Genomic DNA, 25,104 nt, shown 5'->3' on the forward strand with positions numbered 1-25,104 from the left:
GGGAAAAAACAAAAAAAAAAAAAAAAAAAAAAAAAAGGAAAAAGGAGAAAGCCAGCAGCAAATAAAGGGACGAACTCCACATTTAATACTGTCCACAGGGGCCCATGGCTCCCCGCGAGAGGGACTGAAATCGTCTTGAGCTGACTCAACTAGCGTGCAAACAGCAGACTTCTGTCAGACAGGATGGGAAGGCCTTCTGGGCTGGCGCCAGCTGAGCTGGAGGTAAGGCTGGGACGCACACGTGGTCCCGCGGACCTTCAGCCAGTCATGGAATCATTTGGTACCTTCACGGCCTCACCTGCAGGGCAAGTGAATAAAAGCACTTACATCGTGGGGCTGTCGTGAGGATCAAACATAAATATGAGTGGGAAGCAGCCACATAGCACAGGGAGATGAGCTCGGTGCTCTGTGACCACCTAGAGGGGTGGGATGGGGAGGGTGGGAGGGAGGGAGACGCAAGAGGGAAGAGATACGGGAACATATGTATATGTATAACTGATTCACTTTGTTATAAAGCAGAAACTAACACACCATTGTAAAGCAATCATACTCCAATAAAGATGTTAAAAAAAAAAAACCCATAAATATAGGCCTGCTTAGAGCACAGTGCATCTGGGACCTGAGGAAGCCAACCACTAAGAAACGCGGAGATTTCTCCAGCAAAGCAATGGTTCACGTTACTCCAGACCACAAAGAGGCCCGCGCAAGCCCGCCCCACCTAACGGGCGCCGGCCGGGGCTGTGCACACAGGCTCCCCGCAGTTGCTCCCCTACCAGCTCCACCAGGGGCTTCACATAAATATGGGCCTGCTTAGAGCACAGTGCATCTGGGGCCTGAGGAAGCCAACCACTAAGAAACGCGGAGATTTCTCCAGCAAAGCAATGGTTCACGTTACTCCAGACCACAAAGAGGCCCGCGCAAGCCCGCCCCACCTAACGGGCGCCGGCCGGGGCTGTGCACACAGGCTCCCCGCAGTTGCTCCCCTACCAGCTCCACCAGGGGCTTCACCGGCGTGGTGTCCTCACTCGGAGCACCCGTCCACTCTCACATTCGCCATCCTACCCCCTCTGTGCCTCTCCTAAAACCTCCCCCAATCAGACTTTCTCTAGAGATTCCGGCTGGGTGGAAGCTGCAACCTGCAACAAGTCATCTGCATTCGGGTCCTGGTGCCCAGGGTCAACGGACATGAGTTCATTACATCAATGAAGAGCTCCGCCCTCAGAGACTTCTCTTTCTTCGCAAACCCTATGGTCTTACGGTTGATTTACAATAGTAGATTTATGATAGGTAATTTATGCCATGCATGTGACAAAATCTTACAGCATTCATAATTACTGCAAGAATATTACTCTTGTCTCCTTAATTCGATTATACGCTCCTTAAAAGGCAACCCTTGGGTCATCACTTAGCCTTGAAAACGAGATGAAATACGGCTTGGAGCTTAAACTTGCTTGTTTAGGCTTAATCCAATTAAAGTATCAGAATTTATCTTTGTAAGTTTCTAGTAGATTTTCCTATTTAAGTTTTAAAATATCATGCTTTCTCTCTAGGCACTTAAAATTTGATATGACATTATAGCAACAAATGAACATGCAGGCTATGATTCTAACTGTGAAAGGGCTGTGGGGTAGGCGTTTTAGATAGAAATGCAGGCAGAAACACCCATACACTCCCTGTTACGCATTCAGCTGAGATGTTCTAAAGGTGACATAAAATAAAAATAGCATACACATTTTACTGAAAAGAGCAAACCCAAAGATTGCTTTCTGTGGTAATAAGGCCTGAAATGAAAATATATGATCAATGGGTGAGATATAAAGGCTTTATCCTGCCAAAGACATGACAACCCAAATAGAAAGCTTTTTACTTTGCAGGCTGATACGAATTTAGCCTAAGGCACAAAATCACCACCTGTTATCAGATCATTGGCCTCTGGGTCCTGATTCCCTACTGCAGGTTCAAAACCTTGATTAGCGTTTACATGAAAGCAAAGCCAGTGCAAGGCTACCCTTGCACTGGGATGGGACAGGAGCGAGGCAGACTCCATACATGAGATTCTTCAATCCTTTTTTGTTATAGCTACAGCCCTGGGTTGTGGTTTCAGCAATTCCTGCCCATTTGAAAACAAGATGGTGGACGCAGTACAGGAATAAATAGATCAGATTTCAGCCAACTGTACCCTATTTCTTTTGAGACCCATAGACCTGAGTACTTGTAGGAGTTAAAATGGATTCCTTTGAAATACGCCTACCTGTTCACAGTGGGGAAACCAAGCTAAGGGTCTCCCTTGCCTTCCTTGCTTTATTACATGAGAAAATCAAGTGGCCCTGTGAATTCAATTCTTCAAAGATATATCCCATAGGGGTGGGATGGGAATAAAGACGCAGACCTTCTAGAGAATGGACTTGAGGACACGGGGAGTGGGGAGGGTAAGGTGGGACAAAGTGAGAGAGTGGCATGGACATATATACACTACCAAATGTAAAACCGATAGCTAGTGGGAAGCAGCCGCATAGAACAGGGAGATCAGCTCGGTGCTTTGTGACCACCTAGAGGGGTGGAGTAGGGAGGGTGGGAGGGAGACGCAAGAGGGAAGAGATATGGGAACATATGTATATGTATAACTGATTCACTTAGTTATAAAGCAGAAACTAACACACCATTGTAAAGCAATTATACTTCGATAAAGATGTTAAAAAAAAAAAGATATATCCCGGACACAACACCCACCTGGAAATCTGGATGTCCAGCAGGGTTGGGAAGGGCCTTGAAAGTGACTGCAAATCACGGTGGGATGATGGGGTTAACACAGAAGTCATGGCACTTATGCCGCAAATGATACCGTCAAGAAAACGAAAACACAACCCACAAAATGGGGGAAAATATTTGCAAATAATATAGCTGGTAAGGGACTTGTATCCAGAATATAAAAAAACAACTCTTACAACTCCATAATTTAAAAATCACCTACTACTTAAAAAAGGTGATCTGAATAGATATTTCTCCAAGGAAGATGTGGCCGATAAACACATGAAAAGATGCCAATACCACTAGTCATCAGGCAACACGACCCAAAACCACAGTGAGACACCACCTCACACCCACTAGGACGGCTCTAATCAAAAAGGTGAGCAGTAACGAGTGTTGGTGAGAAACTGGACCCCTCGATCACTGCTGCTGGGAACGTAAAGTGCTGCAACCACTCTGGAAAAGTCTGGAGGTTCCTCAAAAGCTTAAACATAGAGTTACCATGAGACCCAGCAATTCCAGTCCTAGGTATCTACCCAAGAGAAATGAAAACATATGTCCACACAAAAACCTGTTCACAAATGTTCACACCAGCTTTACTCACAATAGCCGAATAGTGGAAACAACCTAAATGTCTATCAGCTGATTCCTGGATAATAACATGTGCTATGTCCACGCAATGGAGTATTTGGTGCTCAAGAGAAGTATCTGGTACAGCACGGATGAACCGTGGACACACTGTGATAAATGAATGAAGCCCGTCACAAAACACCACCTATTCTATGATTCCACTTATATAAAATGTGCAGAATAGGCCAACCTATAGCGATTAAAAGCGATTAGCAGTTAACTTGGGCTGTTGGAAGGAGGGGCAGTGGATGGAGAAATGGAGGGTCATGGGCAATGGGTCCAGAGTTTATTCTGGGGTGATGAAAAAGTTCGAGTTGTGGTGATGGTTGTACAGCTCTGTGAATATACCTTGGCACTGTACACTTCAAAGGGGTGAATTGTGTGGTATGTGAACTAGATCTCATAAAGCTGTTTATAGAAACAAGAAAAAAGTCATAGTATTCAAGGGAACTTAGGACAGAACAACTACTGAGGTGATTCAAAGGAGAACTTTCTCGGTACCTTTCATGAAAGAGCACGTTAAAAAAAGAAGCAGCGTACACGCTTCTCACGTATCTGATTTTAATTCTGCGTCAGTTCTCAGGAAAATTTTTGGAGTTTTTCACAGAGACAGCCCCCCCCCAACACACACCCAGGAGATACTGGCTGAATGTATGATGGGCAGTCTCCCAGGATATTTGCTTACTGACAGTGCAAGAGAATTTAGGATGGGCATTCAACACATTTTGGAAACAGAGTTTCCAGGGTATAGACAACCCTCCCTTAACAATGGTATAAAGCAACCACTCACAGTTTAGAAGTTGGATAACTTTAATTGTATGTGGTAACAACAAGTATCTCTATATCCAAGAAAACTTAATCCAATTTGGTGCTACAAAAATACAAAAATGTTTGGCTCAAAATTCTCACATCTAATTTAACAGTCTATCAGTACATGGAAGAAAAAAATCCCCATCCAGAATTTCCAGCTACAGATTCGGAATTATTTCCGTCTGTGAGGGAGATGAAAGCAGGAGTAACTTTTGAGTCTTGGGGAAAACATAACATTTTGCCTACCGTTTAGACCTATAAGGCATATATGAAAGCAATGTCCCTGGATCCCACACAGATAGAGGCCACCCCGCAGAGCTTGGTAAAAGGGTCTGAGGACTTCTCCCCACGAGCCTGACGGAAGGCTCCCTGACCCCTTGCCAGCCCTGCTCTATGAGCAAAGACCTTCTCAGTTGTGGCCGCTCTCTTGGATGGGGGTGTTTATTCTGTGTCTTCCACAGCTGATAAACAGCTAGACGTAAAGTCATGTTTATTCCCAGATCCAAACAACCAGGATGCTAAGGACATTTTTAAAAAACAGAACTTTTATGAAAGAGAAAAATGAACTAAACGTGAATAACTAAACAATTTAGGATCGGGGACTGACTCTGAAGCACAACTTCAGGGACATACAGTAGGGTCAGCCCAAAGCCAACCTGGCCTCTGCTGACATTTGGAGAGAAGAGAGCAGGCTGCTCTGTCAACTTTGCTCTAGGACTAATGTGTAGAGACAATAAAGGGGACAAGGCTGCTATCTAGTTGCTTGTCTAGACTGGTTGCTTTTCAAACTGGGGTTCTCTGGGACCCTGGGGTCCTGTGATCTGGCCACAGATCGATGGGGGAGAGGGGAGGCCACAGGGAGGCCAAGACCCTCTCATCCCCTTGCAACCAAAGTGGCTCTTCTTCAAAATCTGTTTCATGTACTGCAGTTCCGCATGAGATGTTTGAAAACAGGGTTCTAGTGTAATAGACAAATGGAAAAACCTTGATTCAAATTTACTTTCAGGGTAATTACAGAAAGGACCGCTGAGCTGCTTGACCGTTAGATCAAATGATTCCATCGTTTTTCTATGATACTACGGTATGGTTATAGCTACGGTGCTGGACCACAATGTTGGATATTTATATTGATGACCTAGGAATATGGAAACATCATAAAGTACATTCTGAATTATCAAACGCTTAATTTTATTCAGAGAAGTTTTAGTGCCAAGTATATTTTGTTAATTTGTACTTACTTGGAAATGGGGAATTCACAGACTAGAATACTCATGTAATCAGATAATATCCGTCTACACTCTTTCAAGATAAAGAGAATTTATTAGCTTTAAATCACTTATTCTTGTTCTTTTTCTATCCTTCTTACTCTTTTTTTCTTGTTTTAATTTATTTCTCCACTCTCTTCTCCTTACTATATCTCTTGCTATTTATTTCGAGACAATATCTTTCACTACTAAGTAGCTTGCTAGAAACAGCAATATTTACTGGTAAATATCACGTAAAAATGGTCTTCTGAAATGGCTCTGTGAGCGTGAAGGCATCTACTACAGGGTGTGGCTTATCATTTAATAAATGTATGAAAGCAAGTCATTATTCTCCAATCAAGCAGTATGACACCACCATGGAAGAAAATGAAAAGGCTCTCTCTTTTTCATCCCTGTGAATAAAAAGACAATCAAACCAACACAGACACTGGTGGCAGAGCGAGGCGCAGGAAATTAATGTGAATTTCCTGAATTCTGAAGGAATTAGCTGTCCATCATTTATAAGCAAAAATCAAGGACGCAATTCAAAGGAAAGAACTCATGACGGTTAAAAAAAGATAAAATCCTATGCAATTAGGTTACGCGTTCCATGATGCCAAACACTTAGAAATGCACTGAGTACAAAGTTCGTGGATACTTCCAGGGTAGAAAAGGCTGCTTGCTCACGAGTCTTTATCTTATATACCATAGTTTCGTACATTGTTTTATATAACAAATTCTTTCTAGCAATTTATCAAAATGTGACCACTACAGTTAAAAGGTAGTGCTGGCAAAAATTTGGATAAAAAAGTATATGAAAAATAATGGCAAAGAAAACAATGTTACAGTGTTTTCACAAAATGTATTCTATAAAATGAATATATGCATATCCATTTTTACATAGAGTTATATGGCTGAATAATTTTAAGAGCAGGAATCTAAGTATAATAAACAAAATACTCTTTCTAGAATCAATACCACTTCTATCTTGTGACTCCTTATTTCTTTAAATTATTATTTACATAGTCTAGATTTTAGACTGGAGATAGTTATGACAAAGAAAAGTAGACAGAAAAGGAACAAAAGTATTCTTAGACCCACTAAACACACTGAAAGAATGATTGCAAACATAAAATAATACATTTCAGTTTTTAGCACAGAGAACTATATTCAATACCCTGTGATAAACCATAACGGAAAAGAATATGAAAAAGATTGTATATATATACAAATATATATACATATATATTATACATATTATAATGTATATATAATTACATATATATATATTATAACTTAATCACTTTGCTGTACAGCAGAAATGAATACAACATGGTAAATCAACTATACTTCAACAAAATAAAATTTAAAAAACACATCAGTTTTTTAATGAATAAAAAAATTTAATTTTAATGTTCCCAATTTGCCATCTCAATTAAACTGGAAAATCTGAAAAAAGTCTTTCTACTATGTTTTGAAACATAAATTTAAAGGTATTATTATATTTTCCAAATAATGTATGTTATTATCCTATGATGACACGTCCCTATTCTTCACTGACAGCCATCTGGCAGAGCTCTCTCTACATTTGCAAAACCGTTAAATATACCACATATGTCCCTTCATCCAAATGAACCAACAACACAAATGCATCAGCAGGACCCAGACCCCAGGCAGAGATGCCAACAGGCTGTAACGACCTCTGCGGACAAGTACAAGCCTCACTTGTACTTTCCTCATCCTGTCTCTCACTGGGACCTTTACCTCGGGACACAAAAGGTGAGCAAAAAGGAAGATGGGGACATGCCTCTTCTGTAATTATAAAGGCAACAACAGCACTGTGTTTTAGTGGAATCTGGAACCCTGGACCTGGAGGGGCTGGCCCACTGAGCTCTCGGGTCCCCCGGGAGAGGGCCAGGAAGCATTCACACGCTCACTCCTTCACCACTTATTTTAACTGAGCACCTAGGTACACCAGGCACCTGCTACAAGGCAGTCCAAACCTTAAACACAATGTATAACTTGTAAGCAAATCCCCTTGTGATTTTTTTAGACAGAAAACGTCTTCAGGAGAGCAGTTTCCTGGCCAGTGTGAATAGAACAGAATTACCTAGTCTAAACGTGTTATTTTAGGTCTAGTATATATCACAGTGGTTAAAGGCAAAAGCTTTGGAGGCAAACAGAACCAAGTTTGATACTTGATTCCCCACATACTATCGGGATGACCTCAGTCAAGTTATTTGATCTTTTAATATAGTTGCCTCATCTATGAAAAGAATATAATTGTACTCATTTTTAGGGTTCTAGTAAAGAGTTGATTAGATAGTAAGTGTATCGGGACGATTCTATTTGCATAAGAGAAAACCCAAATCAAACTGGCTTAAACAATAAGTGGAACTGGTTCAATCACATAACCAAAATGCCCCAAGGTAATAAAGACTTCAGGCATGGGCTGATCAAGGCTCCAACCTCATTTCTCTACGGTTTTCTTGGCTCTCCTCTCCTCTCTGTGTTGGCTGCTCTGTAGGCTGGGTAAGCTCCTGATCTCAGAAAGCTCCCAGGCTCCATGCCTCCTTGTTCCTCCACAGCCGATGAACAAAGGTCCCAAGTTACATCCCATTTTGACTGTCTTGGACCGCACGCTCAACTCTGAGCTAATCACCGTGGCCAGGAAAACGCCACATGCAGTGTGCGCACTCATACACACACACACATGCATGTAGTTAAAAACATATGTACATAAAAACTTAAATATTTATAGAGAGCTGATCATTTTAATCTCCAGGTTGTCAGAGTGAATATTTCAAACTCGTCTTTGCTGAGAAAGAAAACTTGTATTATTTAGTTTTCAAATGGTTCAGACCCCTTCACCTTAAAACCTATAAAGTGCATGAAAGACCTGTTGGCTGGAAAAATAATAGTCATTTTAATCCTGATTTTGTCTCTACTTTTTTTCTCCCAGATGGAAGAGCTCTGGGAGTGAGAGTATCTGTCACTACTTCAGTGGCAGATGTGTGTCTTGGAAACATGAAATGCACCTGAACGGTAATTACGGATAACCACGTCTTTTCAAACACAAAGGTGAGTTGCTGATGCTGACATAAGACTGTAAAAGAGTGACACTCATAGAATACGTTGGTCACGAAGAATTCGGGAAGCAAAACAAACCCTTGTAAGTTGCCATTCTGGATTCTTTCATCACAGACATTGTAAAAACTCTTAAAATCAGTCCTGTGGGCTCCTAAGAAATGTTTTCCACTGTTGTGTGGATGACAATACAGTACCTTCCTACATTTCCATAAAGCTTTAAATCGTTTTCAAAACTCATCTTGCCCCACCAGTGGGCCAGGGATGTCCCCACTGGGCTGGGGGGAAGGCACAAACGTGGATCTCGAGAGGGGGTGGGGGGCTGTGCACGGGCAGCCAGTTACCTAAGTACCAGCATCCTCTGAGAGCAGGGCCACCTTGCTCTCCGTACCTGCTGCATTTGCTAACTGCAGGAGAGACACTGTGAATTCACGAAGCCTATGACTTTGTGTCCAAGGTCCCTTTCCAAATCCTGTTTGCTTCTTCCTCCAGTTTTTCTTTGCTGTTCCAGCCCTGGATGCCAGGCTCTGCCCACTCGTCTCAGGGAGGGCTTGGGGCGGCAGGAGGGATGTCTTCGGCTGTTCCCCCAAGAAGGGCCTGGAGATTCCCGGTCCTGTCCTGCCGTGTCCACCAGGTATGGCATAAGCAAGGAATCCGCGACTCCAGTATTTCTGGTACCTCGGCCATCTGCTCCCCACCAGCGCATTGGCGGAATCCCGAATCCTAGCTCCTCTTTAGAAGGAAGATTTCACGTGCTTCTGGGTCCCCTACAGGAATGTAGCCTTCACCCCAGGTTCATGTTCTGGAACTTCCCACGCCTTGTGCCTCAGCTACAAACAGGGCAAGGGCACCAGAGTGAGGAGCTCTGTCTAGGATCCCTGCTGGCTGCTCGCTGACCCTTTCCTCTTGACTGTGTCTAACCCTATGACTCTAATTTAGCCAGAAACAACTTCGGGGAGGCCACAGGTGACCCTCCGTCTATTACAGGGCTAGGCGTGTGCTACTCTCACGCTCGGGGGGGTGAGGGCGGCCAGGCTCTACAGTTTGCATGTAACTGCTTCCCACATTCTGGTGTTTTTCCCTAAGCGGCCGCCTCAAATCTCCTCAATGCCAGTCCCCCTCCTTCTCAATGCATCTCCCTTTCCGTATCTGTCCCGCCTGTCCCTGCTCCCTCATGGCCTCTGCTGCTGGCTTCTCCCTGTTTCTCTCACTCATCCTCCCCCTCCTCTTCCCTTCCCTGTTCCCCCCCCTTCTCTCTCCTCCAGTCCCACTCCTCTATTACCTTTCAAAACTAAGTAGCAGTTTGGTGTTATCAGGGCTCAGAGAGAAGGCTTAGCCACAGGAAATGGAGCCGTCCATTTGTATTAAATTTTCAGAACCTTTCCTTATATTTCAAGCCTGTAGTGAAAAGCATGTACCTGCACTGTCTAGGTTGGAAGGGAAGTTTGATTTAGTGTCAGGAAAAAGTCCAGTCCTGAGATGTGAGTGCCTCTGCCTGGAACCCTTCACCTTAAGTGGCATTTGTAATTTTTTACTAATGCTTCTGATGTTGTATTTAATAAACCCCCTGATTGCAGCACATCTGGCTGCTGCCGGTATGCAGGACCCCGAGACTGGTGTGCAGGACCCGAGACTGGTGTGCAGGACCCGAGACTGGTGTGCGGGGACCAGTGACGGGCGTGTGGGACCCTGAGGCCGGCGTGCGGGACCCTGAGGCTGGCGTGCGGGTCCCTGAGGCTGGCGTGCGGGTCCCTGAGGCTGGTGTACAGACTAGAAGCAGCGCTGCAGGAAGCTAGGGCTGAGTGTCGTAAACAGATTGCAGTGTAATGGGAAACATGGAGTTGTTTTTTTTAACTAAGTGCCCACCGGGGCCCGTGGACAGGCCATTCCATCTATTCCTGGCTAGATCCCTGCAGGCAGGTATTGTACCAATTTTCAGCGGAGGAAACTGAGCCTCAGGAAGGGTTAGCTGGCCACCTGCCCAAGTCACACAAGTACTAAGTGGCTGAGCAGCGACAGAAACGTGGGGTCTCCTCTGACCCCACCGGCCACTTGTGTCACAGGCAGGAACAACCTAGCTGGCTGTGGTGCAGGTCAGGGTGAGGGGTGAAGCCAAGGCAGGAGAAATAACCGCACGTCACTGGCAATGGCTAACGCCCTGCACAGCCAGCAGCCAGCAACGCACCCCTGTTTCCTGAGCGGGGTCGTCTCAGCCACACTCCCCACGGGGTGGGTGGAGCTCCTTCTCAGGGCTGGGGGCTGCTCGGGGCCAGAGATGCCAGGAAGACAAACTGGACCCTGGGCTTTCGGGCACCTGCTCCCGGGGACCCCGGAGGCCGGCCGGCCTTGTCCTGCTCTTGCCTCTGCCTGGGCCACACGCCCAGGACGGTGGAGTGGAGCACAGCGATCGGCCCTCCAGGTACAGGGTTTGGGGGGCCGCAGGTGGGGCACACTAGGGCCTTCCTACAGGGGCGCAGGCTCACGTGCTCCGTGGGCTGCGAGTCCAGGTGTGGCGCTGGGAGCAGAGGGCGCCCAGCTGGCCGCTGTGTCCCTGAGGAAGGGGCCCGAGGTCCCACGCACAGAGGGAATCCTTCAGAGAACCGGGATCCTCCAGAGAGGAGGGCACTCCACTCCCTCTCCAGGGCACGGTCGTGGGCTGGTAGGCTTTAAAGTGAAATCACGCATCACAAAACTCAACGTTAGGAAGTCAAAAGCTTTTAAATTTGACTAGAAATTGCTTCAAGATGTCATAAAAGCCATCTTCCTGGAATTAACTCTATTCCTCTGTAAGCACCAGCTTTTACAATAAAAGCCCCCTTGACTTTTAGCGTTTTTCAGTTTTTAAAAATTGCTAGTATTCAAACATTTTGAAATTTCTGAATTTGCTTTTAAAATGTTGACAGTTTTCACCCTTCGAAGATATTTTACTGAAAATTTTTTAAGTGAGGAAAATGATTTCTTTGGTTTTTCCATACTTTTTCCTGCAGGTGACACTCTCTCAGCTATACTGTGAATGTAGATGAGACAGTCTTTCTATGGAAGATTTTAAATGCCAAACAGCAGACTTGCAGTTTGTGAGCTGCGTATGTGGGCCTACCTCAAGCGGGCGTGAGCTTTTGTAACGGCTTCTTAGTTACTTCACTTCTACAGAGGTTTTAGTTCGCCACAACTAGTCTTAGGTCAAGGCCATTTCTTTCTACTTTTTAACCCTCTAAACGCAAGTCCTACAGATAATCGCCAGGCACACGGTGAATGCTGAGTTAATACCTAAGACGGAAGTTCCGAAAAGACCTCCACAGACTTCTCACGCGTTGACCCAGAAGGCGCGCACCACAGAGAACACGCGCGCGGGACACAGCAGGGCACCCACAGCCACCCACAGCTGTCCCTGGACACAGAGCCACCGGAGCCGAGCCTGACGTGTCCCAGACCAGCCACAAGCTGGCTAAAGAAGGTTTCGTGCAAATTCACGCACAGCAATGAGGCGAGGCTCGGAGCTCGCGCAGAGGTGCGGGCGGTGTCCACACGGAGGATGCCCTCAGAGAGGACAGGGGTATCTCCCCAACAGCGGAGGCAGCACGCAGCTCCCGGGCCCGGCCTGGCCCCGCGGGATGGTCTGTGATTCAGTGAACTTCCTTAAACCCAGAACTTGACGGAAACGGATGACAGAGCCCAAGCCCCCGGGAGGAACTCTTCTAGTGGCTTCTCTGCCCAGCACCCTCCTCTGGAGATGGGGTGTGATGAACACGAACCGCCCTGGCGGGCCCCGACTCTGGCAGCGGGCTCCACGCCACCCTGGGCCACACGGCAATGACTACTCCTCCCCAATTCCCACAGATCTCCCCCGTCCAAATCCAAGTGCCGCAGGCCAGAATCTTCGGAAGAAAGCGATGGCCCTGAATCTAAGCCACGGGTCAGCTCAGAGCCAAGGGGGAGGCTGGGAATGGAAGCAGGTGGATGGGTGTGGGCTGCCATGTGCCTGAGTGGCAGGAGTCACAGGAGGGAGGGCATGGAGGGGCGGCCGCAGATGGAACAGGCTGGGTGGAGGGAAGGAGGGGTCTCACGGAGGGGGACAGGGGCTCTGCGAGCTCACTCAGCTGGGTGGGAAGTGGAGGCATTGGCAAACGTCCGTCACCCCGCTGAGCATAAACCCCATCCTCGTGCACATACACAACGACTACAGCCGGTTCATTCTGACAAATCAGTCCCACTTCCTTACACCCACTGCTGGAGTTCCACTGTGACGACCTCAACAACAAGTCAAAGAAGAAAGTGTGACACGCTGATGGAGGCGTAAGACGGGGCTCTAAGTACCCCAGCTGTCCTGCACGCCGACCCTTCACAGATGGGTTTCAGCATCTTCTGACCAGGTTCAACATTTTTATTCACATCTCTGTCGGGGTGGATTCTGCAAAGTCTTAACTGAGTCACACATCAAAATTCATGCCTTCGGGGGTTTCCCTGGTGGTGCAGTGGTTAAGAATCTGCCCGCTCAAGCAGAGGACACGGGTTCGAGCCCTGGTCCGGGAAGATCCCACATGCCGTGGAGCAACTAAGCCTATGCACCACAATTACTGAGCCTGCGCTCTAGAGCCCACAAGCCACAATTACTGAAGCCCATGTGCCGCAACTACTGAGCCCGTGTGCCACAACTACTGAAGCCCGCGCACCTAGAGCCTGTGCTCTGCAGCAAGAGAAGCCACCGCAACGAGAAGCCTGCGCACCGCAACGAAGAGTAGCCCCCGCTCAGTGCAACTAGAGAAAGCCCACGCGCAGCAACGAAGACCCAACGCAGCCAAAAAGTAAATAAATATATAAATAAATTTATTTTTTTAAAAAAGAGAGAGAATGAAGAAGGGGAATCCTATTAAGAATATAATTATATATATAAAAAAATTCACGCCTTCTCTTTTTTGCTGAGGTCTAGAAATACAAAAGTCACACCCAACCTCACGCTGCTTCTTGGGGTTCTCTGGGGCGAAGGCAGGGAGCAGTAATCGCTACCTTGTTCCAGCAGCCCGTCTGCCCTGTTCCCTAAGCTGATTACAAACTAAGCAGGATGCAAGAAGCCGAAGGTGCTCTAAAAGGAAGTGCTCCTTTCTGGTTTTTCTGGTTGTTTTTTCTTTACTTTATCTTCAAAGTCAACCAAACAGAGTCACTGTAGCAAGTCAAGAGGCAAGAGTGTCTGTCCCCTGTGGCCCCCTTGCACGCTCAGCTTGGGGGTCTCGGGGTACACAGAGCCCGCCCAGCCGCCCAGCTCTTGCAGCTCATCTCTGCCGCTGCCCTCCCCACCTGCACCCCCAGCCTCCCTCCCGTCAAGGCTCTCCAGAGCACCTTCTCCGATCTGCGTTCTACTCACTTTTCAGAATAAGAAGTTTTCTTAATTTTTCATTCTTAGAAATTCCACACTATATTTTGATTGTCCACACTATATTTTTTTATGTTAAATATATATTTGGAGGTTAATATTATATCTAATATAATATTATATTAGATAATATAACTAACTTTCCTTAGTCGTGGAAAGTTTGCAATTATCCTGGGCCAAAAGTGTTACAATTGGGACCTGAATGAGCGATTTCCTAGGTAGTCACTAGAGCATTTCCACCGTAGGCATTCCAAAAGAGAGTCTTTCAAAGTAAATCCCTCCATCCCTTTTCCTTAAAGATCTGACCGCACGTTTTAAGGAGTAAAAGCCACCTCGGGCAGCCTGGTGTGGCCTGGGTGTCCTGACTCAAAGAATGTCACGGCTTACGTTGACTACACAGACACGTCAAAGAGGTCCCGGACTCCAGGTCTGGCTAATATCCACCCGAAAATCCCAAGACTGATGATACGGCACACAAATCACCCAAGCGTGTGAGGCAGATTTTTCAGAGCTTTTCAGTCTTATTCAGAACCTTCTTTTCTTGGGCAACAGGAGGAAACACGCAGGCCAACAAAGTAAACACTCCTCAGATTTGTGTCTTTGAATCATTAATTTAACATAGGAGAGTAGACTAGCCAAAAGAAAAAGCAGTTCTTCTCCCTAAGAAGTCAGATCATTTCTACCAGTTCCTCAGCCCCTGGCTACAGGGCTGACACCAGGAACAGGATGAACCTCTCTGCTTTACAAGAGCTGCTGCTTCCATGAATTATGTTTAAAGTGGCAGCAACATGGATAAGAGCGTCACTCCCAGGAAGCTCAGCGTAGCTACAACCTAGAAAAGCTGGCTCCGTGGTGACAGTACTAACTTGAAACAGATGAGTCCTCAGAAGCGTGAGGGCGAGGAGGCTGGCAGACGAGGAAAAGCCTTCTTTCCCCATAATGTAGTGCAAACCCCCTTCCAGACGGGGTCCAATCAAAGCCAGCTTATTTGTGTGACATCACAGAATGCCAAGGGCGAACTCTTCCAGGCGCATTTCACCTTCTAAGCATTTAATAACCTGAGGACACAGCATTATCATGGGGCAATCCCTGTTTTGCAGCTGAGGAGACAGAAGCTCAAAAGCATGAAGTGGCCTGGTGGGGCTGACAGCAGAAGAAGGAAGCGCCCAGGGCCAGGAGAACAGTAGGTCCGGGCACATCCAGTGGAGGGAGCGTGGGAGCCCTGGGCCGGGGAAGGGGGCCCAATGCAGGGCGAGGGGGAAAGCACCTGCCTGGCCCACGGGGACAGAATCTTGGGGCTCTTAGCGGGAGGGCGGCCTGCAGACCCTAGGGACCTTTGCAAACCAAAGCTCGTGGAGAAGGATAGACTGCTGAGTGTTTGCTGGTTGGAATCAAGTAGGGCTCTCTGATCAGTGGTGTTCCTGGGACCCCCGTTAAGAGATCTCAAGGAACACATGCAAATTACTACTAATAATAGGTACTGCTCGAGAAAAATTATTCTGGCACTTGTTAAAGATGGTGAGGAAGACTTTATTCAAGGGACCACTGCAGTGGGGCTTGCCGCAGGGGTAAGAGATGGAGCTCGGACCCCACACAAGAAGGACATGTGGGGATCTGCAGCAAGGGGCAGGAGCAGGGCGGTGGGGTAGGGCAGCTCCTTCTAAACTGAGCTGAAGGCAGGTCAGGGTCATCTCATCTCACCTGCGGATGTGGGGATGGGGAACTGGACCAGATATAGAGGGTGATCAAAGGCCGAGGATGGATCGGGGTGCTCTCTAAATCAACTCAGCAGAATTCTTGCTAAACCGGGTTTTGCAAGCCCAGCAAGGGTGACACAGAAGCCCAAGGTCCGGCCGAGGTGAAAAGAGGGGCCGGAGAGCCGGGCTAAAGTTTGAGGGAGGAGAGCTTCGTCAGTGCGCATCTCGGTGGTTGCAAACACTGGCTCTTGCCCACTTGGTGCCAACCACAGTGATGCGGCCACTGCAGTCACCCCCATAGCCCGGGGGGCAGGTTCCCAGGTTTAAGTATAGCTGCACCGCCATTACGTCTCCCTAGCCAGCTCACCAGCAGGAAAGGCTTCCTACACAGCTGCAAATCAGACACGATGAACAATATTTTATACTGAATACATTTGTGTCTGAGCCATTTGCTTGATTAAATCACACTGTAGCTTAACAGACTATTTGTTGATAATTCCTACTTGAGTTTAATTTAATAGCTTTTACCAGTGAAAATGTATCAGCAAACATATGACGCTGGGGGAAAAATACAACACAACAGAGCCCAGCGCCATCGGAAATAAAGGCAGAGCATTCTAGAGAATGCTTTTAGTGCTGCACCGGCTTTACTTACTTAACAAGCCCAGAAGCTTGGACCAAAGATGAAGAGCATTTCTGGCTAAACTGCTGGTTACCAACTGGATTTCATACAGAACAAGCTCACCCCCAGTCTCCCCACATTTGGAAGGAGCGCTCCCCACTGGAGCCCTGCACTGACTAATCCCCGGCTCACAAGGCTCACTCTTCACCTGCTGCCCAAGCCCCTGCTCTCTCCCTGCCTCAGGGTTCCGACGCCTCCTACCCACTTATAAACTTGACACATCTAGGAAATCGCCCACCCAGCATGCAAGAAACAGAGCGAAATCCTGGGTAAGCAGCAAGTCAGATGATGTGGACATCAGATATTCCAGTTTTCACTTAGTGTGATTTCAGTTTATTCTTGTACTTCGGAATGCGTGAAAAATATACATGAAGAGTCTTTGCTGCATCGGGATGTGTGGTGGAAGAGTCTCAGAATGAATAGGTCAAAGAGGTGGAGAGAAAAAAGGGTGAATCTATGAAACAGACTCACAGACAGAGAGAACAGACTTGTGGTTGCCAAGGGGGAAGGGGTGAGGGAGGGATGGATTGGGAGTTTGGGATTAGCAGATGCAAACGATTATATATAGAATGGATAAACAACTGTAGAGCACAGGGAACTATATTCAATATCCCGGGATAAACCATAATGGAAAAGAACATGAAAAAGAATGTATATATGTGTATAACTGAATCACTTTGCTGTACAGCAGAAATTAACACAACAGTGTAAATCAACTAGACTTGAATAAAATAAAATTTTTAAAAAAGGGGTGAAGTATGGGCTTCCCTGGTGGTGCAGTTGTTGGGAGTCCGCCTGCCGATGCAGGGGACGCGGGTTCGTGCCCCGGTCCAGGAAGATCCCACATGCCGCGGAGCGGCTGGGCCCGTGAGCCATGGCCGCTGAGCCTGCGCGTCCGGAGCCTGTGCTCCGCAACGGGAGAGGCCACAGCGGTGAGAGGCCCGCGTACCGCAAAAAAAAAAAAAGGGGGGCTGAAGTAATATTTTGGGTTGTCTTTTCACATATTTTTAAATAAGAAACAGTACTTTGGGGAGTTTTCTTGGATGTTAAGGAGAGAAAAGTATGTAATGAAATTGCAAAGATAAGGCAGACCACAAATAAGGAATTAAGTCTAGTGTCTTCAAAACAGAACAAAGCATAAATAGGCAAAACAATAAGCAAGTTAAGTATTCACTAAAATGGACTATTTCTTGTGGTCTTCTCTGACTTTTTGGTGTTGTTATTGCTATCCAAAAGCCCAGCAAAATCAGGATGAACACAGAATTTCTTTGGGTGCATTTATTGAAATTACCTGTAAATTATTTTTAATTAGAAATGGTTTTCCTGGAAACCTCCCAATATCAAGAAGAGTTTACCAGTGAAGGACCAAGAATAAGCTCGAATGTTTAACTTTCCAGGAAGTTTTCTTTCTTTTTCTTTTTTTCGTGACCGGAGCCAACACGGCTCTATTTACTAAGAGTCCCTTAACATTTAATTTATTAGGATACCATGCTTCCATTAAAAAGGGGTAAGCAATTAAAATATACTCATGTGTGCACATGTGCACATAGATAATGCTTGATTATCTGTGAGCGTTGGAAATCGGAACAGATTGACAATTCATGTAATCCGACCATTGAACTCCAATGATGCCAATCATTTCACAGGACTTACACCCTACATAGCGGGCTTCCATTTACGTGTTTGCCTCTCTCTCTCACTAGATGTTAAGTTCACTGAGGGCAGGGATCAGACCTTTATATCTCAACTGCTTTGCACAATGCACACGGTATACACTAAAAAGTCTGAGTATGTAGATAATTGAGCTAATAAATAAATGAAATTCTTCTCCACTCAACAGTTTACCACTATCAATACCCCAGAGAGAGGACTTATCTTTTGTCCTTCTCACTCACCCCCAGCTGTCTTTCAGTAAAAATGTCAAAACCAGATGAAATGATAGGTAAACAAAGAGAACCAACTTCCCGTCTTTGGTGATAACCTCAAGCAAAATAAGTATTCCCTAAATGAACTGACACTGAGTCTTGATACGTTTAGCAGATTGGTAGATAAATCTTACCCCGAGTAAACAATATCACTTTTCACTAACTGAAACCCAATATTTCCTCCCAAGCCTTTCCTGGCCAACCTCTCTCAACCTTCCCCAGCCCCAAGGCTAGGCTTTGGAGTTGGCTCACACTTTGGAGGTTTTCCTGGGCTACTGAAGGATGAGTAGGCAGGCTTCCTTCCCAAAGCTCTGCGAAGTCCGGACGTTGACGCTGGGGCAGGTCCTGACTCTAGAAGCAACCTGAGCTCTGGGTGCCGCGGCTCCAGGACCTGCGCTGTAATGCATTCTCGGATCCCAGGGTGACAGGCAAGATAAGGAAAAGGACTGTCACCATCCCAGCCAGATGACGGACTGGGGCTGTCATCTTAGCAAATGGGGCCAGTCCTATCGAATGAAACAGGCTGGAATCCAGCCTGGGAGGATTGATCTCTGCCTATTCTTCCCCAAGGCACTCAGCAAGGGCGCCTCAATGATTAATTAATTACCAGGCTGGGAGACAGCACAAGCCATGGGCTCCGCAGGCCGTAGGGGCAACCTCAGCTTCAGACAGAACCAGTAGACACTGAGCAACATGAAAAATATCAATGAACCCGGGAAATATTTTATCAATATCCATAGGTAACAATGATTGATTATTGATTTTATCACCCAGACTCCGCATTAAGCCTTTACATATGTTGGCTTATACCCCTCATACTAACCCCAAGAGGCAGGAACTACTACCATCCCCATTTCACAGTGGAGAAAAATGAGGCTCAGGGAGCTTAAGGAACTGCCCTGCTGTGAGAGGTAAAAGTGAGAATCCAATTTTAGTAAATCTGATGCAAAGCCCAAATTCACCTGGAACTTTCTAACTTCCAGAAAAGGTTTTCTAGAATAACTTTAGGTTACGAAGCACATTCCAAAATATCCCCTAGAGTCGTTTCCTTTTAAAACTTGGAACAGCCTTCATTCATGCGTCATCTAATACTTGGTAAACTCCAACAACCACGCAACCTGAAATGGCTAAAATTAATAATAAACGGTACATGCTCTTATAGTAAAGAACTCCCTGTCAAACATTTTAGGAGCATAGCAAGTCATTTTGCTTCCCTGGGCCCCATTTTCTCATCTATGAAATGGACAGTTAGATGAAGCAATGGTTACACCTTCTAGAGGTACTATGGCTCTCAGGCAATGTTGTCAATGACCTGATATCAGAGCTTTCTCGGGGGTGAGGGTCTGGCAGACGCTGAGCCCTGAAACCATTCTAGGCCATGCACAAAGAAATCTGTGCAAGACATCCAAGTTGCCTTTAGAAACCCCCAAAATCATCCTTGTCAGAGTCCAAGATCTAGCCGTCTCAGCTGCTGCAATGCTGGTACACTGTAAAAACATCTAAGCTGTAATTCATAAACCGATTCCAAATCTGATCAAACAACCTGGCTTCTCTGATGGTTTGAGTTGACCAAATGCTGAGTTCTAGATCAGAGAGTCAAGTCAAATTTAAAAGCAAGTGTGAAACACTAAGCCTCTCCCTAAAAGCCTTTTTGACAAAGATGATACTGTTTCAACCTTAAAGTACGTACTGTTACTTTCCTGTTAATGTCACTAGATTTTGAAAGTAAACAAAAATTTTCAAAGTCTCTGTGTATATTTTAAAATATAAATTTCACACAAAGAGTTTAAAAATAACCACGATTCTTTTTACAAAACGAGTTATCTTTTTCATTAGTCCAAACAGAGGACTACATACATATCCCTGTTAAGTACTTTATATGTCCTACTTCTCAACCTCAAATTATTGACAAACCTGCCTCCTAATTTTCACAATTTTTGGTGAGTGCCTCTTGGTCTATAATCTGCTCTGACTATACAAACGAATAGACAGGCTTCTTTGGGAAATGATGGAAGGTAGCCGGGCAGGAACATGGAATTTACTGGACTGAAGCACTGGTCAGTCAGTCACTGATTCGATCCCCCACTAGGTGGAGGCACCATGAGGCCAGGGCTGCTCCGTCTTATATTTTTTGGACCTACAATGCCCAGAAAAGAGCTGCACACATAGGAGGTTCTCAGTAAACACTTGCAGAGTGAATTAGCTGTTCGGTTTTCAGCATGATTCTCAGGTTTTGTTCTCAGGGTTTTTCCTCCCTAGCAGTAGAACGAGGAGAGTAACACATGTCTACCTGGATTTTCACAAGTATCAACTGCAAGCAGCTGCTGAGAGCATCTGCAAAGAACAGAGCACTGTTATCAGTGCTGGGCATCTTTATCAGACCTTCTGTCCAGCCCCCACAAGCACCTGGGTCAGACAAAGTGCTCACTGACCACATGCTGACAGACTACATTTCTTCCTCGTCGGCTTGACCTTCTGCATAGTTGATGGTTTATTTATAGTTTTATTTTGTATACAGAAATTTTATTTTCACATTGAAGCAACATCGTTTCTAAGCAACACTTGGTTCCTATTATATATTTTTTTGAGGCACTTCCACAACCCGGCTCTCCTTGCCGAACCAGAACACCAGAGGTGAGTATATCGTGCCGAGAGGACTCCTGACCCCACGGCTTTGCCAGTGTTTATGCCCCTCTTCTTAAACGACTCCGGGACTTTACTGCCTCGCCTTGACAAGGACAATAAATGGAAGGAGACAGGCGCTGAATAATAAACTTGGCATTCCCAAGAATAAAGACATACTAGGTACAGAGGTGAATACTCTCCTGAGTTTCTATTCTTGTCCACTTTCGTTTTTTGAGTGCCTGAGACCCAGGAAAATGACTTATCTCAATGAACTTATGCTTCATCTCTGTCAGCCTGAGGTTTAAAGCAAGCCCTCCTCCACAATTTAATGAATAGTTGTATTTGTTTGAAAGATATGTTTTACCCTCAGAAACCTAACCTAGTTCTTAAAATTCTGATTTAGTGATATCATAACAGAAACTTTTAAAACAAGTAATTCCCTGTTGCTTTCATGTCTATTCCTGAGCTTTCCCTAAAGCCCTCTTAATTGTTGCAGAACCCATGCCTGTATCTAATATCATGGCAGCCAGGACAAAGAAACTCAAGATGAAAAATGTGACATTGTTCCAATTGATATGACTTCGTTAGAAAAGAACACATCAAAACCTCCATAGGTGCCAGCCTTGTGGCACAGGCGAGAGCAATGTCAAAAGAAATCTCTAGGCTGTGTCATCACCTCCCACCCCTCCCCCCAAACCCCACAATGTCTTTTTCTTTTTTTTTACTTAAACATGCTTCACAGTTAGGTCATCTATAGATTCAACCATGTACTCTGGACACTGGGATGAAGAGAATAAGATGTGATTGTTGAAATACAAAACACATTAGAGAGCCGTCCACAGATGACTTGGAAACCTGAACATGACATGATGCAGGACCCGAGGAAAGGACACTATTTTCAGGGTCCTCTGGCTTTCGGGACGAATCTACATCAAACCCTGAGCTGCAGAGATACTGCCTCGGGCACTATACTACTGAGCACCGTTTCAGACTGGTCCAAGTAAATTGTGTTGCTGCCTTTTTTAAAAAAAGAAAAAATCCCTTTTTGTCAATTCTACACTGATTTCAAATACACGAACAATCTACACTACATGGTAGTATTTGTGTGGCTCTGGGTCAAAAGGCAAAATAAACCCGATCAACACCAGCCTAGGGTGGGGCTAGGCAGGTTCTGTACTTGGGACTTCTGAGGTGCCACAGCGAACGACACGGGCTGAAAAGCCCTCCCCACCCGGAGCACCCCTGTGGGCACCCAGGGTGACTACCCCAAACCCTGCGCAGAGCGTGTAACAAAATTAGTTAGAAATTCAATGGGGGCAAAGTTTAGTCCCTGTTGAGGACCCGAGGACCGGTCCAGTTATCAGTAAGTCCCAACAATAACGTTCGGTTTTAGGAAAACCGGACCAGCTTTCAACTTTAACTCCCTGACATGGATCTCAGGGTGACCGTGCATGTGACAATAGGAAAGGGCTCGGGATGGATGGCCCCAAGACCCGCAGCATCCTCCAGGGCGCGGCGGGGACCTGGGTACCTGCGCGCTCAGAGGCTAGGGCATTTACCTCGAGTCGGCTAAGACTGGAGCTCTTGGAGCGCGACTTCTTGCGCAGGTACACGGAGAAGAACCTGCGCACGGTGAACTTCTTCATGCTCAGCTCCATCGCCCGGCGCCCAGCCGCGAGGAGCCGCAGGGCCGGAGGACGCGCATCCCCGGCGCATCCCAGGCGCGCGGGGTTAGGTCCGTCTGCGGGCGCGAGCGGTCGGGAAGCCCGGCGCAGCGGCCATCGGCACGGGGCGCGGGCTGCGGGCACAAAGGGCAGGCCGAGCCGGCCACGGCGGCCGGGGGCCCAGCGCTCCCTCCTCCTCCTAGCTCTGCCCCGCCCACCACCCCTCCGCCAATCAGCGCCCTCGGAGGCGCATGCCTGATGAGCCCGAGGAGGACTGCCGCGCCGCGCGGGGCGGGCGGTGAGGCAGCTCAGCTGCGCCTGTCGCTTGCTCTCTGTTCTACTTCCTTGGCCTGTTGGGCTTTTTTCTAGCTTGGGGTGTCATGTTTTCTTTCCTTAAAGCACCCATATACAGACTTTGGAATCATGCTCTTCTGTGCCGTACAAAACTTTAATTGCTGATTAGCAAACACTTCTAGAACCTGGAACAAAAGGGTGGAGGGGTGCACCATGAGCCTGCACATGTGCGCTCTGCACCTCTCCTCGCCCCTTGGCCCCTGCGGCCCTCTTCTTGAGCCCGTCCCCGCGGCCCGGGCTCCCGGCCTGGGGGTCCGCCAGTCCTTGCCCGGGTGATGAAAGGATCCCCACGCAGCCCGGGACGCCGGCAGCCAGCTGGGGAAGCCTCCCAGGGCAGTGTTTGGAGAACAAAGACACATCCGTTCTCCATGACCTCCGACTCCATGTATAGAAAATTATCCAAACGGATGATTATCAGGGCCTAAACACAGAGTGTCCCGAGTCAGGGCTCTCAGAAACCAGCTGCAGGGCTGCAGGGGATTTGCCTTAAAGGGGAACACCCTTTGTTTTTCTTTTTTTCCTAGAAATGCTCACCAGAGGGCTGTAGGCAGTTCCAGATTTGTGAGCTTAGGACTCGGTGCAGCCTTTTGTTTTCCTCTCGTGCACTGTCCACGTATTTTTATGTTTAAAACAGGGCCAAACAATCTCATTAGCATACTGCCACCAGCCCCTGAAAAGTCCAGAAGCATTCTCGCACCTGCTGCTGTGTGCCAAGCACCGCGTTGCTAGGCAGATTGTGAAAAATCTACATGTCACATCATCCCTTGGCTTAATCAAAGGTCGCATTAATACTTGTGTCAGGCTATCTTTGCTGAAGTGTGTAAAGGCAGCGGATGCTCCCAGATAAGAACTGGTCAGTTCGTGCTGCATCTGGGTCAAGAGGTGAGGTCAGATAGTCTCCCCGGGGTTCAGTGGTGGTAAAAGCACAGTTTGGCATCACGATGCTGGCACTGCCACTTCCTTGCTTGATGAGCTTCGGCACACTTGCATGTTCTGTGTTCCCGCTGTGCATCCCCAAGATGAAAATATGCCCCAAACCGGTTCCTGCTTCCCGCAAGGATTCTTCTGCTGGAGGGCCATTATCCCTACGCCGGGAATGAGCTTCTTACCACCCTGGGTCTCCCGCCACCACCACTCAGGTATCCCAGCTCTAAGCAAACAAAGACACGCCAGGGCTGTGCCACGTTGCTTCTCTGGAAAAGACAGCAGCTGACGGACATCAGACATCGGGCTGGTCACCTGCTCCAAGAATGAGGAAGAAGCCGGCTGTGAGTAGATGGTACAACTAGTCAGAGACAGGAGTATGGTTTGTCAATGATGCTAGCTCAGGGGCACCCTGCTCAGAGCAATAGCCTTGGGGCAGGCTTGCGTTTTACCAACAAGAGCATTTTGAGACTTCCCTGGTGGTCCAGTGGTTAAGACTCCACACTCCCAATGCAGGGGGCCTGGGTTTGATCCCTGTTCAGGGAACTAGATCCCGCATGCCGCAACTAAGAGCCCATATGCTGCAACGAAGACCTGGTGCAGCCAAATAAGTAAATAAATTTTTTTTTTTTTTTTTTTTAAAGAGCATTTTGACCTGGTGTAACAGGACTGGGAAGGCAGGGTCTTATGGGACATCCACGATCCCTCACAGCTGAGTGCTACAAAATGGCTCTACTGAACTTGGACATCTCAAAAGAAAAGAAAAAGCAGCTTCCATATTTCAACTGAGAAATTCATTTCACTGCTAGAACAAGTCTGTTTGCCCTTCTGCCAGTAAAGCAGAGGTATATCAAAGTCTCTGGCAATCATTTACCACCAAACCCTCCAGACCACCAAATCTGGGGTAGGTATCAGGGCCCACTTTAACTTGGGTCCAAATGATCCCTAGCAAATTTTGGGAAAGAAAAAGTGAGCTTAATAAAGGCTGGGCTGGTGCCCAGATGATGGGGTGGGGAAGCTTGGAGAGAAGACCAGAAGCTCAGCAGACACCTGATCATCTTGAGTTTCTCCCTGACTGAAGCACGATCGGTCTGGGACTGAACTCCACGGCTAATGCTGCTTCCAAGAGAGGACCAGCCTGGCTGGCGTGCATCCAATTCAGCTGAACACACGATTATGAAGCTCCTCTGAGCACCTGGCCCAGTGCTTGGCCCAGGGGAAACGGACGTGATTATGACACGGCTCCTGACCTCCAGAAGTTCACAGCCGTGTGTTAGAGAAGGAAAGTGAACAGACAAATCGGATGCAGGTTTTACATAATGTGAAAGAAACATGTAAGAAAATGC

The 25,104-nt window shown here is 46.8% G+C and overlaps 1 protein-coding gene across 7 annotated transcripts in view; it reads right to left on the minus strand.

Annotated features, from left to right (window-relative positions):
• RPS6KA2 (ribosomal protein S6 kinase A2) overlaps window positions 1-25,104 on the minus strand; it is a 334,274-nt gene that overhangs the window by 136,851 nt on the left and 172,319 nt on the right. For 2 of the 7 annotated variants that reach the window (XM_024744936.1, XM_024744937.1), the window contains one exon: window positions 23,369-24,073. The exons of 4 other annotated variants lie outside the window; for them this stretch is intronic. Coding sequence is in view for 1 of the 3 variants with exons in the window: in XM_024744932.1 (XP_024600700.1) it covers window positions 22,376-22,474 (99 nt within the window). In the remaining 2 variants the exon portion in view is untranslated. Of the gene's footprint in view, window positions 1-22,375; window positions 22,659-23,368; window positions 24,074-25,104 lie in introns of those variants that run through there. One more of the 7 variants, XM_024744932.1, reaches the window with a different exon arrangement.

The sequence above is a fragment of the Neophocaena asiaeorientalis genome, unplaced genomic scaffold, assembly GCF_003031525.2.
Source record: "Neophocaena asiaeorientalis asiaeorientalis breed wild unplaced genomic scaffold, Neophocaena_asiaeorientalis_V1.1 scaffold649, whole genome shotgun sequence".
In the NCBI taxonomy this organism is placed as follows: Eukaryota; Metazoa; Chordata; class Mammalia; order Artiodactyla; family Phocoenidae; genus Neophocaena; species Neophocaena asiaeorientalis.